This window comes from Myxine glutinosa, chromosome 5 (genome assembly GCF_964187855.1).
Source record: "Myxine glutinosa chromosome 5, kmMyxGlut1.1, whole genome shotgun sequence".
Classification (NCBI taxonomy): domain Eukaryota; kingdom Metazoa; phylum Chordata; class Myxini; order Myxiniformes; family Myxinidae; genus Myxine; species Myxine glutinosa.
In genome coordinates, this window is record NC_136265.1 from 8596615 (window position 1) to 8608800 (window position 12186).

Consider the following 12186-nt stretch of genomic DNA (forward strand, 5'->3'; position numbering starts at 1 on the left):
TTGAGTGGTTTCAGAAAAAAAATGTCAATGCAATATGGCTGCCATACCATGTGACCTACGACGTTAGAATTAGCATTATAATATTCTTCATGGGGAGTCCCTCCTGTGTTTAAAGTTTCGCATGGATCGGACAACTGTTTGCAGATAAAAACGGAGAAGTTGTTTTCAGACAATAGCACTTCTTAATATGTCCAGTCCCTCCATTTTAGGTAAGCATAAGTATTGGAACAAATGACTGACAGGTGTTTCTTGTTGTTCAGGTGTTCCTTGTTGCATTTATTATTCACATTATAATTCAAAGAGCTGTGAATGTCTCGTCTTGCTTTTGCTTTTGGACTTGGTCTTTGGAACTAGTAGGCATCAACCAACATGAAGACCAGAGAAGTGTCTATGAAAGAAAAACAAGCAATTTGGAAGCTGAAGGAACAGAAGAATTCAATGAGAATCACAGCACAAAAATTGGGCACAGAAAATACAACAATTTGGAATATCTTGAAAGAGAAATAAACCACTCTCGTGTACTTAGCAATAGACAACGGCCAGGTCGGCCAAGGGAAACAACTGCAGGTGATGACAGAAAAATCACCAGAGCTGTGAAGAAAAACCCTAAACCAACTGCCAGTGACATCACTAACAACCATCAGAGTGCAAGGTGAAAGTATCACAATTTACTATCCACAGAAAACTTTGACAGCAGAATTACAAAGGCTACACCGCAAGATGCAAACCTCTAATCAGTACCAAAAATAGAAAGGCCAGATTAGAATTTTCCATGAAGTACAGACATGATCCAGGAGAGTTCTGCAACAAAGTTTATATGGACAGATGAGACCAAGATAAACCATTACCAAAGCAATGGAAAGTACGGAGAAAGGAAGGAACTGCATTTGATTCAAAGCACACTACCTCAACTGTGAAGCATGTGGAGGTAGTGTCATGGCTTGGGCTTGCATCGCTGCCACTGGAACTAGCTCACTCATCTTTATTGCCCTGCGCTCGCAAAGCGAAAAGCGGGGTTAAGCATTAGGTTGCGTACGTGTGCCGTGTGCCGTATGCCGTGTCTGCATTTAAAAAATTCATTTTCTTGGCAACTGTTGGTCCGATGGACACGAAATTTTACCATAGGAGCGCCTCTGCCTGTAGAATATTTTTATTCATAATTATGACGTCATAGGTCACGTGGAATGGACGCTGTCTTGGAAAAACGTTACACCTCTATATCTCCCAAACCACTCAATGGAAAAAATTGAAACATGGTTCATTGTCAAGCACTCCCCTTGGGGAATAAGATATGTTAATGATGATGTCATGGTGCCTTAATTATGATGTCATAATTCGACAAGTACAACACTTATCCGATCATTGTGAATTTTTTTTCTCAGCAACTGCTGGTCTGATGGGCACGAAATTTTCACCATATGAGCGTCTCCTCCTGTAGAATATTTTAATGATAATCATGACGTCATAGGTACTGTGGTACAGGCGCCATCTTGGAAAAACCGAAAAATGTTGCACCTCTATATCTCCACATGAATTCTGAAGTGTACATAAAAATTTTGTCTGCCCACGTAAAATAAAATGGCTCCAAATTAATGTCTACCTATGTAAAAGTGTCCGTCTTTCGATGAATTATATCGGTGAGCGCGAGCTCCGTTCATCACCTGCTTTTTGACGGGCCGTTTCGCCTTGGGTTGCTTCATCTTCACGGCCTTCATATTCTGACGGCGCTGACGCCGGCAACAGCAGTAGCAGCAGATGAGTAGCAGCACGAGCAGGAAGACCACGCCGCATGCTATTATGATCCAGAGCCATGCTGCAGCGTGGGTACAGTGTTGGCCGTTATTGTGCAGACCATTATCAAGTGAGACCCGTCTTTTTCTCAGAAACGAGGCCTCATGGCACAACCATCTTAAGTCCAATTTTACATACCTGGTAACAATTCCTTGTAAAAGTCGATCGGAGAAATGGTGCTGCTCGCTTCCGAGGGCATTTTGGTTGTTGGGTCAATCCTCGAGCGGTGATTCCGTCTGCAAGAAGGGATGGTGAAGGTCGGGACTTGGGGAAAATATATAATTGGTTTTTTTTGTATACAAGATCGAGGCTCGTGTAAGAGCTAACATCAACGACAAAAAAAAAAACGGACACATCAGACAAAATAAAGGGAGCGGGAGACAAGATGGGGAGAGAGGGGGAAGCACACGAGTGCAACATTTGAGAGCAGGGACATCGGGAGATCTGTGGGAGGGAGAGGGCTTGGGGGGAGGAGGCACGGGAAGGGGGAGGGGTGGGGGTAGGAGAGGTAAAAACACATGGACACAGCTAGGACTTCCAGGAAAGAAGTCGGAATTTCAGAAAAGTGGATCTGGGGTGAATTAACGGGGGTAGAAAAGTTCAAAGAAAGATCAAAGTAGAAAAGTTCAAAGTTTTTGAAGTATCTGTTATTTTTAAAGGTCACATATTTGACCTTTTGAACCCAAAATTTAACCAGTTCATCTTTGCATCGTTGTACTTACTTATACTGTATCAGGTTTGGCCAAAATTATTTCTGTGGTTCACAAGTTATCATGGTAACGAAAATCTCCTTCGCCCAAACAAACAAATGCATGCACGGACGGACAACCCGAAAACGCAAGAATTTGCTCGTTACATGAAATTGTTTTACTGGAGGGGTTGCGACCCTTTAAACTCCGTACCACTTTGAGGGTGCATCCAATTCTAGTGCTTATCATGATGGAAAGATAAGGATAGAAAAAGGATCTGATACTCCCCCCCCCCCCCCCTTCACCCCACTTCCCCAGCCCCCCAACTTTTGGGTGGTATGAGGAATAGATCTGTGTAATATGAAAGCGAAATATTCAGCGTGTTTTGAAATATTACATACACAAGCCAAGGTACCGAGGTGGTTGCCATGGCAACATAATTCAGCCAATGACAGCCGTGATCTAAACAGGTTGAGGTGATGTCACAAGGAATAGATATCTGCAATATGAAAGCGACATATTCAGCGGTTTTTGAAATATCATGTATTCAAAGGTACATGGACAGATGATTGACCAGCCGTGTATGTGTGTATGTATCTATACACACACACCACACACACACACACACACACACACACACACACACACACACACACACACACACACACACACACACACACACACACACACACACACACTCGTTTGTTTCGTTTTTGTTTAAAAACCCAAACTTTTCCTCTTTCCTGGAAACATGCCTTAGTGCAGCCTATTTTAAAGAAGGGTGATCGTTCAAACCCTTCCAACTACCGTCCTATTGCTCTGACTTCTACTATTTCCAAAGTCTTTGAATGTCTTCTCCCTCCTTCCCTATCAACAGCGGTGTCCCTCAGGGTTCTGTCCTGTCTCCAACACTCTTCCTTCTTTTTATCAATGACCTTCTTTCTTCTACAAATAACCAAATGCACTCATATTCTGATGACTCAACGTTGCATTCCTCCATGTTTTCCCCATCTGCTCCATCTTCTCTCAATCGATCTACATCTCATTTGATCACAGCCACCTCTTTAAATTCGGATTTGCACAAGATTTCCCAGTGGGGCAAATGTAACCAGGTTAAGTTTAAAGCTTCTAAAACTCAATTTCTTCCCATATCTCTCTCCAAAACTCCTCTCATCTCTCCAATCTCCTTTGAAAGTTCCACAATTACACCATGTGATACAATAAACCTACTAGGTATTACCTTAACTTCAAATCTATCCAGGAATCCACACATTACACAAATAGCTAAATCTGCCTCGAAGAAACTAGGAGTCCTGTTCAGATGTCGAAGATTCTTCTTCTCTCAACAGTTGCTTCAACTACGTATATAAAGGATTGATTCGTCCTCGTATAGAGAACTGCTCTCACATCTGGGGAGGTTCTAGCTCCACAAACTTATTGGACAGAATTGAATCCAAAATAATCCGACTTGTCAACTCTCCCAATCTGACCTCAAAACTTGACCCTCTCGAATTCCAGCACAAAGTTGGCTCTTTCTCTTTTCTACAGATATTACTTCGGTTTCTGCTCCCAATAACTTTCTGCCTGTATACCTCCGCCATTAGCGAGACCACGGAATACTCGACAAGCCCTTCACATCTCATGATTACTGTGTGGCCATTGGCAACTCGAGGGTGGGCCGTTATGATGTTTGTTTCTTCCCCTCCACTGCCAAACTCTGGAACTCTTTACCTTCCCATGTCTTTCCAAACACTTATGATCTTCCCCTTTTCAAACAGCACATTCTCTGCTTTCTCAAAAGCTCTTAGACTATTACTCCTTCTTTACTTTTCTATCAATGCAGCTCTTTTATTTGGCCCTGCCTCGATGAGGACGACATAGTCTGTGCCTGGAGCCTTCTACAATATAGAAAAAAAAAAAACACACTTTAGTAGATAAACCGGTTCCACCAAAATGTTGTAAAGGAATTTTTAGAATACTTTTTTTTTTTTTTGGATACAGAATCGAGGCTCGTGCAAGAGGTAACACATTGAACATGAAAACATGCACAGACACATAAAACATACAATGAAGGGAGCGGGAGTTAAGAGGGGGAGAGAGAGGGAAGCACACAAGCACAACAACAGTAGAGAACATGGACGCTGGTAGATCTGTGGAAGGGGAGGGCTGGGGGAGGAGTACACGGTATAAAGCAAATAAACACTTCTAGGACTTCCAGGAAACAAGTTGGTAATTCAAAAAAGTGGATCTGGGGTAGAAAATATCAAGGTTTTGGATGGGGGAAGATAAGAGATGGTGGTGAACAGCTGTTTTAAAGACCTGGAGGGAGGAGAGGGATTGAAGGGAGTGGGGGAGTTTGTTCCAGAGGCGGGAGAAAAGGGGAATGAAAGAGTGAAGGTGAGCAGAGAGCCGAGATTTCGGCAGTTTAACCATAAGAGGGTTGCAGGCAGATCTTGTGCGACCTGTAGGAATATTTGGGGGACAGAGCCCAGAGAGGGCTGGGGGAGCAAGGCCGGAGAGGAGTCGGTAGAAGACGGAAAGACCACCAACCTGCCTGCGGTGAGTGAGTGAAAGGCCCTCGGAGATAGCTTCATCGCAGGAGATTCCATTGATTCTGAAAGCTTTGGTATCAACAGCGTGAAGACGAGCTAGGTGTTATTCTTGGTGTTAGGTGAGGATTTATGGAGTTTACTAGGAATGTCCTTTGATAGAACAAGCATTCTGAGTATTGCGCTGCAATACATGTCCCCTACCAAAGTTCAAAGTGCCATAACTTTGTCAAAAATGATCGAATATGCACATTTATGCACGGTTGATGCTGGTTTTCAAACCTGATCTGAGGTAAGCTGAGACACACGTGTCATGCCTCGCCTCGTTGATAAGCCCGCAAGGTCGCTCCAACTCACGTTCTGAGGTACTAGCGATTCAAGAGATATCCATTTAAAAAAATATTTTCGTTTAATTAACGATATCTGCCAAACCACGTGCCCTATCGCAAATTCCTAAAGGACATTTTAGTAGACTGACATGCTGAACAGACCTGTGAAGTTTCCCCTCGATTGGATCAAAAATGAGGGAGGGGCTCGGTTTTAAAGGTTCATGCTTAAAAACGTCATAACTCTGAAACCATGTGACGCATGACGTCATGCTCGCTGACTTTTTTGTTCGTCATGGGTATGCGATTTTGCCTACAAAGTTTGGCCTCGATCTGTTCAGCCGTTGCAGAGAAAAAGGGGTTTTCGTGTTTTCACGAAAAACAATATGGCGACCGAACCACGAGACCTGTGACGTCATAATTACCATTAAAATATTCTACAGACCGAGTCCATCATATGGTGAAAATTTTATCTCAATCGGTCCTATTATTGCAGAGAAAATGGTTTTTAAAGGAAATTAAAACTTAAAATGGCACCGAGTTAAGGATCATCAGAATTATCAGAATTCCCAAAGTTCAAAGTGCCATAACTTTGTCAAAAATGATCGAAACGTCGTGAAGGTCGAACTTGACCTGTAACTTATCATGAGGAAACCATGTGCCAAGTTTGAAATCATTAGCATTAAGCGTTTAGAAAAAAAGTAACGAAAGCTGTTCTTTGCGTGACGGACTGACGGACTGACGGACTGACGGACTGACGGACGGAGGGACGGCGTGCAAACCTGTAGTCCCCTCCGGTGTACACCGGAGGGGACTAATAATGGCAGGGACCCGTGGACATTCCATGTAATGTAAAATGGCACTTCAAGTCCTCAACTATTTTCTTCTTCAAACCCTCAACCCTCCCACCCCCATCAGCCCTAAGTCCTCAACCTCCATACTCCTCGCAACCCTAGGTCCACAGCTCCCCCTTTTTTCTTCAAGTCGTGCACCCCCCCCCCCCTCCCGCCATCCAATGTCAAAGTCTGCATGATAGTTACTGTCTGTTAAGACTGTTGTGGTTTCTCATTGAAGTAAATTGACCGAAAGGTAATTATACGTTGACAGAATTGACTAGTTTGTGGTCATATATACAATATACAGTATATATTGAGGATTTGGGTTGCACCATGGAGGGTTGGGGGAAGGGGTGGGAAAGCTTGGAGGGAATACGGGTGTGGGGCGTGTTTGAGTACTTGGGAATAGGGGGAGTTTAGGACTTGAGTTTTGTGGTGGGGGTGGGGCGTGGAGGATTTGGTTTGGGTGGGAGGGGGAGGGTTGAGTGCATGGGGTTGTATGGGGAGGGGATTTCAAGATTGGGGTGGGGGGGGGGGGAGGGGATTTCAAGATTGGGGTGGGGGGGGGGGAGGGTAGAGTGTTGAGGAGATGGGCTTTGGGATGGCAGGAAGTGTTGAGGAATTGGGGCTTGGAGGTCAGGTGGAGTGTTGAGGACTTGGGTTTGTGTGAAGGGGAGGTGAGGACTTATGGGTAGGGAGGAGTTGAGGACTTGGGTTGGGTCGGGTTGAGGACTTTGGTTTGGGTGGGGAGGGGACATTTGAAGACCTGGGTTGGGTGGGAGGGTTTGAGAAATTGGGGTTGGAGGGTTTGAGAAATTGGGGTTGGGGGTAGGGAGAGGTGAAGACTTTGGGTTGATGGGGTAGTGTTTATTGGGTGGAGGGGGAGGGGGGGAGGCATTGAGGACATGTGCTTAGGGGGAGTTGAGGATTTGGGTTGAACGGTGGGTGGGGAGAAGAGTTGGAGAGTTGGAGAGTGGGAGAGATATGGGAGGAAGGAAGAAAGTAGGAGGGAGAGTGACGCCTTTGCACATGTCGCTATACTGTACACTCCAGGAGAGAAGGGTGGTGCGAGGAGTGGAGTGGGAGTGAGGGAAAGAGAGATGGTGGGGTGGGGGGGGGGGGTAGAGAAGGGGGAGGGGAGATAGAAGTGGGCGGAGGGTGGGGGGAGAAAGAGGGGTGGGGAGACAGAGACGTGTGGGGGATAGAGGGGAAGAGTTGGAGAAGGGTGGGGGAGGGACAGAGAAGGGTGGGGGGAGAGACAGAGAAGGGTGGGGTAGGGAGAGAGAAGGGTGGGGGAGGGACAGAGAAGGGTGGGGGAGGGACAGAGAAGGGTGGGGTAGGGAGAGAGAAGGGTGGGACAGGGACAGAGAAGGGTGGGGGAGGGACAGAGAAGGGTGGGGGAGGGACAGAGAAGGGTGGGGGAGGGACAGAGAAGGGTGGGGGAGGGACAGAGAAGGGTGGGGGAGAGACAGAGAAGAGTGGGGGAGAGACAGAGAAGAGTGGGGGAGAGTCAGAGAAGGGTGGGGTCGGGACAGAGAAGGGTGGGGTAGGTAGAGAGAAGGGTGGGGTAGGTAGAGAGAAGGGTGGGGGAGGGACAGAGAAGGGGTGGGGAGAGTCAGAGAAGGGTGGGGGATAGTCAGAGAAGGGTGGGGGAGAGACAGAGAAGGGTGGGGGAGAGACAGAGAAGGGTGGGGGAGGGACAGAGAAGGGTGGGGGAGAGACAGAGAAGGGTGGGGTCGGGACAGAGAAGGGTGGGGGACTGGGGGAGGGACAGAGAGAGGGGTGGGGAGACAGAGAGATGGGTGGGGAGACAGAGAGAGGGATGGGGAGACAGAGAGAGGGGTGGGGAGACAGAGAGAAGTGGGGGGAGACAAGGGAGGTGTGGAGAGACAGAGGTGGGGGAGTGAGAGAGAGTGGAGGGGAGGAGGGGAAGAGTATGGTGAGGGGAGAGCATGAGGGAGCAGGAGTTGAGGGGTGAGGGAGAACATACCCCTGGTCTGTGCTCCTCAGGCACCATTGTTAATCCAACGTGTGTGAACACCATGGGGCCGGCACCGCAGGTCTCTCTCAAAATACCGCCTGTCGCCGGCAAATTCCACCTGTCGCTTCGCTGAATATGGAGAAGGAGGGATCTTCTTCATCTTCTTTTTAAGTTTTATGGTGTTTCCAGAGCCGTGAGGCGCCCAGACATAAGAGCGACGAACGAAGGAGCTTTTAGCTAATCTGCAGTTGAGTTTCTTTGTAATGCTTTGCCGAGATTGAAGAGGAAAAATTATTAGTGGCGAGTTTCTCTTTGATGCTTTCAGAATTTTGAAGAAGAAGAATTTTCAGAAGCAGACCTGCTCTGTAATATTTTCCGAGTTTGAATAATACATTTATTGATGAGTTTGAAGAGGATCTAGGTGGTGTATGTTGCCAAAATTGCAGGGAACTATAAAATTTATGTTGTTTTTTAATGTTGATGTTTTGGGAATGCCACGAGTAGCCGAGTTTCTCCATCATACTTTGAAGAAGAAGAAGAAGAAGGGCTATTTCTTTGTTCACGCTGTTTCCCCATATCCTGCTTGTTTATAATCAGGATAATGAAATTGTGACAAATGGGAAAAACGTTGAAGCATTTTGAACTTGAAAAAACACTGTGCGTATCCTTTTGGAGGTGTGAATGAAGAGAACAGCCTTGCTTACATAAATACACCTCTTTAAAAGAATCACTGTTGGTAAATTTTTCAGATTTCATTCCAGATTTCGATACTTATTAAGTGTATGGGATCCGATCATCGCATCCAAATCCAGATTTCGATTACATGCTTTACTTAGTCCGTGAGAGTAGATATTGTTTCCAAGCCGAGGCACATTACATGAGGTATTACATTAGGCCAAAACAAAATGATGGCTTAAGAATCCAGCGATGTCACAGCGGGCTGACCAAGATGGTGCACCGCCATTTTGGTAAGGCTTGTTTTTTTTTTTGGTATGAGCATCCTGTCATCTTCAACAAGGATGTTTTAACACATCCAAATATCCAGTTTTCATTCCAGATAAGTGTGCATGCAAATATGGGGCCACTCGGTTTCATGGTTTTGTAGTTATGGAGGACACATACACACATACACACACACCCACATATACACACACAGACATGTACACACACTGACACACACACACACGTACACACACTGACACACACACACACGTACACACACACACACTTGTACACACACTGGCACACACACACACTGACACACACACACACGTACACACACTTGTACACACACTGACACACACACACACACACACACACACACAGACATGTACACACACTGACACACACACACACACGTACACACACTGACACACACACACACACACACGTACACACACACACACACACTTGTACACACACTGGCACACACACACACACACACACACACACACACACTGACGTACAGACATGCGCACACACACACACACACACACGTACACACACTGACACACACACACACACTTGTACACACACTGGCACACACACACACACACACACACACACACACACACACACACACACACACTTGTACACACACTGGCACACACACACACACACACACACACTGACGTACAGACATGCGCACACACACACACACACACACACACACACACACACACTGGCACACACACACACACACACACACTGACGTACAAACATGTGCACACACACACACACACACACTGGAACACACACACACACACTTGTACACACACTGGCACACACACACTTGTACACACACTGGCACACACACACTGACGTACAGACATGCGCGCGCACACACACACACACACACACACACACACACACACACACACACACACACACACACACACACACACACATACACGGACACACAGACATGCGCACACACACATACACATACACACTGACACACACACACATACACATACACACATACACATACACACAGACACACACACACACGGACACACAGACATGCGCGCACAGCGCACACACACACATACACACACACTGGCACACACACACATACACATACACATACACACATACACATACACACAGACACACACACACACACACACTGGCACACACATATATTTATATATATACATACAAACACAAACCCTTTTATTATTATTGATGTAAGCAGATCAACAACCTGCTAATGTAGGTAAGTAATTGGTCGAACAACTTTGAGAATGTTTGTCGACATTCGAACCTTACACAGGTGGGCAAATACAACGACTGTCCAAAGGTGAAAACTAAACAGATATAAACGTCACTATAAAAATAACACAATTGACATGCACAAAGACAGGAAGGCTCACCTGGTTAGCTGGGAATCCCCTCAAAGCTCACGCAATGAAAGTGAGCTCAGAGGTGGAGGAGCGACAGGTGAGGCAAGGTGAGGGGTAAAGCAACAAAGTGCCAAATGAGGTGTAAAGCAAAGAGTGTGACCAAACAGGGTGAATGACTGAGAATCAAATTGTGAATTCCTGTCCCCACCCCCTTCTCAATGTCGCCTCCCTCCATGATCAAAGTCACACCTCATTCTTCCCACGTCACGTGACACGCGTCACCAGCGCGGCGTCGGTTCCACGACAAACAGCAACAATGGAGCAGCTAATGTCATCACGACATGGTCCGCACACTGGTCTCTACGGTCTAGCGTGGGTTCGAATCCCGACCCAGCTGTAAACTCCCATCCTGGTGTTTCGCAGGCAGGTGGATTCACCGGTGTGTGCGCCCTCCCTCCGATGCACGTTAGAAATCCAACGGTGTCCTTCGCCAAGATTAGGCGAGCTATCTCCGGCACCATGAATCAAATCAAGTCAAATTTTTGCCCAACTCACATTCAGTCGAACATCAATCCTGGACAGCCAGTTCGTGAAAGACATGGGCCAAAAATTCCCTCAAGGTCAACCACGCAAGATCGCAAAATGATCTGTTGGGATCCAGAATGATCTGTTGGGATCCAGAATGATCTGTTGGGATCCATGATGATCTGTTGCGATCCAGAATGATCTGTTGGGATCCAGGATGATCTGTTAGGGTCCATGATGATCTGTTGGATTCCATGAGGATCTGTTGGGATCCAAGAGGATCTGTCGGGATGATGATGATCTGTCAGGATGCATGATTATCTGTTGGGATCCAAGAGGATCTGTCGGGATCTATGATGATCTGTCAGGGTGCATGATTATCTGTTGGGATCCAAGAGGATCTGTCGGGATCCATGATGATCTGTTGGGATGCAGAATGATCTGTTGGGATCCATGATGATCTGTTAGGATCCATGATGATCTGTTGGAATCCATGAGGATCTGTCAGGATCCATGATGATCTGTCGGGATCCAGGATGATCTGTCGGGGTCCATGATGATCTGTTGGATTCCATGAGGATCTGTTGGGATCCAAGAGGATCTGTCGGGATGATGATGATCTGTCAGGATGCATGATTATCTGTTGGGATCCAAGAGGATCTGTCGGGATCTATGATGATCTGTCAGGGTGCATGATTATCTGTTGGGATCCAAGAGGATCTGTCGGGATCCATGATGATCTGTTGGGATGCAGAATGATCTGTTGGGATCCATGATGATCTGTTAGGATCCATGATGATCTGTTGGAATCCATGAGGATCTGTCAGGATCCATGATGATCTGTCGGGATCCAGGATGATCTGTCGGGATCCATGATGATCTGTCAGGATCCATGATGATCTGTCAGGATGCATGATGATCTGTTGGGATCCATGATGATCTGTTAGGATCCGTGACCTGTTAGGATCCATGATGATCTGTTGGGATCCATGATGATCTGTCGGGATCCGTGAGGATCTGTTAGGATCCATGATCTTTGCGGAGCCATGATGATGCCCCCCCCCCTCCCCCACAATAACAATAAAGCTAATCGGAACTCAGATGATGCACTTGGGCTGACAGCCCCGACTTGGCAGACACACAT

The 12186-nt window shown here is 46.4% G+C and overlaps 1 protein-coding gene across 2 annotated transcripts in view; it reads right to left on the reverse strand.

Moving 5' to 3' along the window:
* Positions 1 to 10707, reverse strand: part of LOC137427976 (synaptotagmin-1) — a 52808-nt gene extending 42101 nt beyond the window's left edge. Inside the window, exons 1-3 of one of the 2 annotated variants that reach the window (XM_068117850.2) lie at positions 10548 to 10707; positions 1930 to 2027; positions 1662 to 1813 (exon numbers count right to left, since the gene is read on the reverse strand). In XM_068117850.2, coding sequence (XP_067973951.2) covers positions 1662 to 1813; positions 1930 to 1990 — 213 coding nt within the window. In that variant the 5' untranslated portion in view covers positions 1991 to 2027; positions 10548 to 10707. Of the gene's footprint in view, positions 1 to 1661; positions 1814 to 1929; positions 2056 to 10547 lie in introns of both variants that reach the window. The other variant, XM_078777552.1, reaches the window with a different exon arrangement.
* Between the last annotated feature and the right edge of the window lie 1479 nt (positions 10708 to 12186).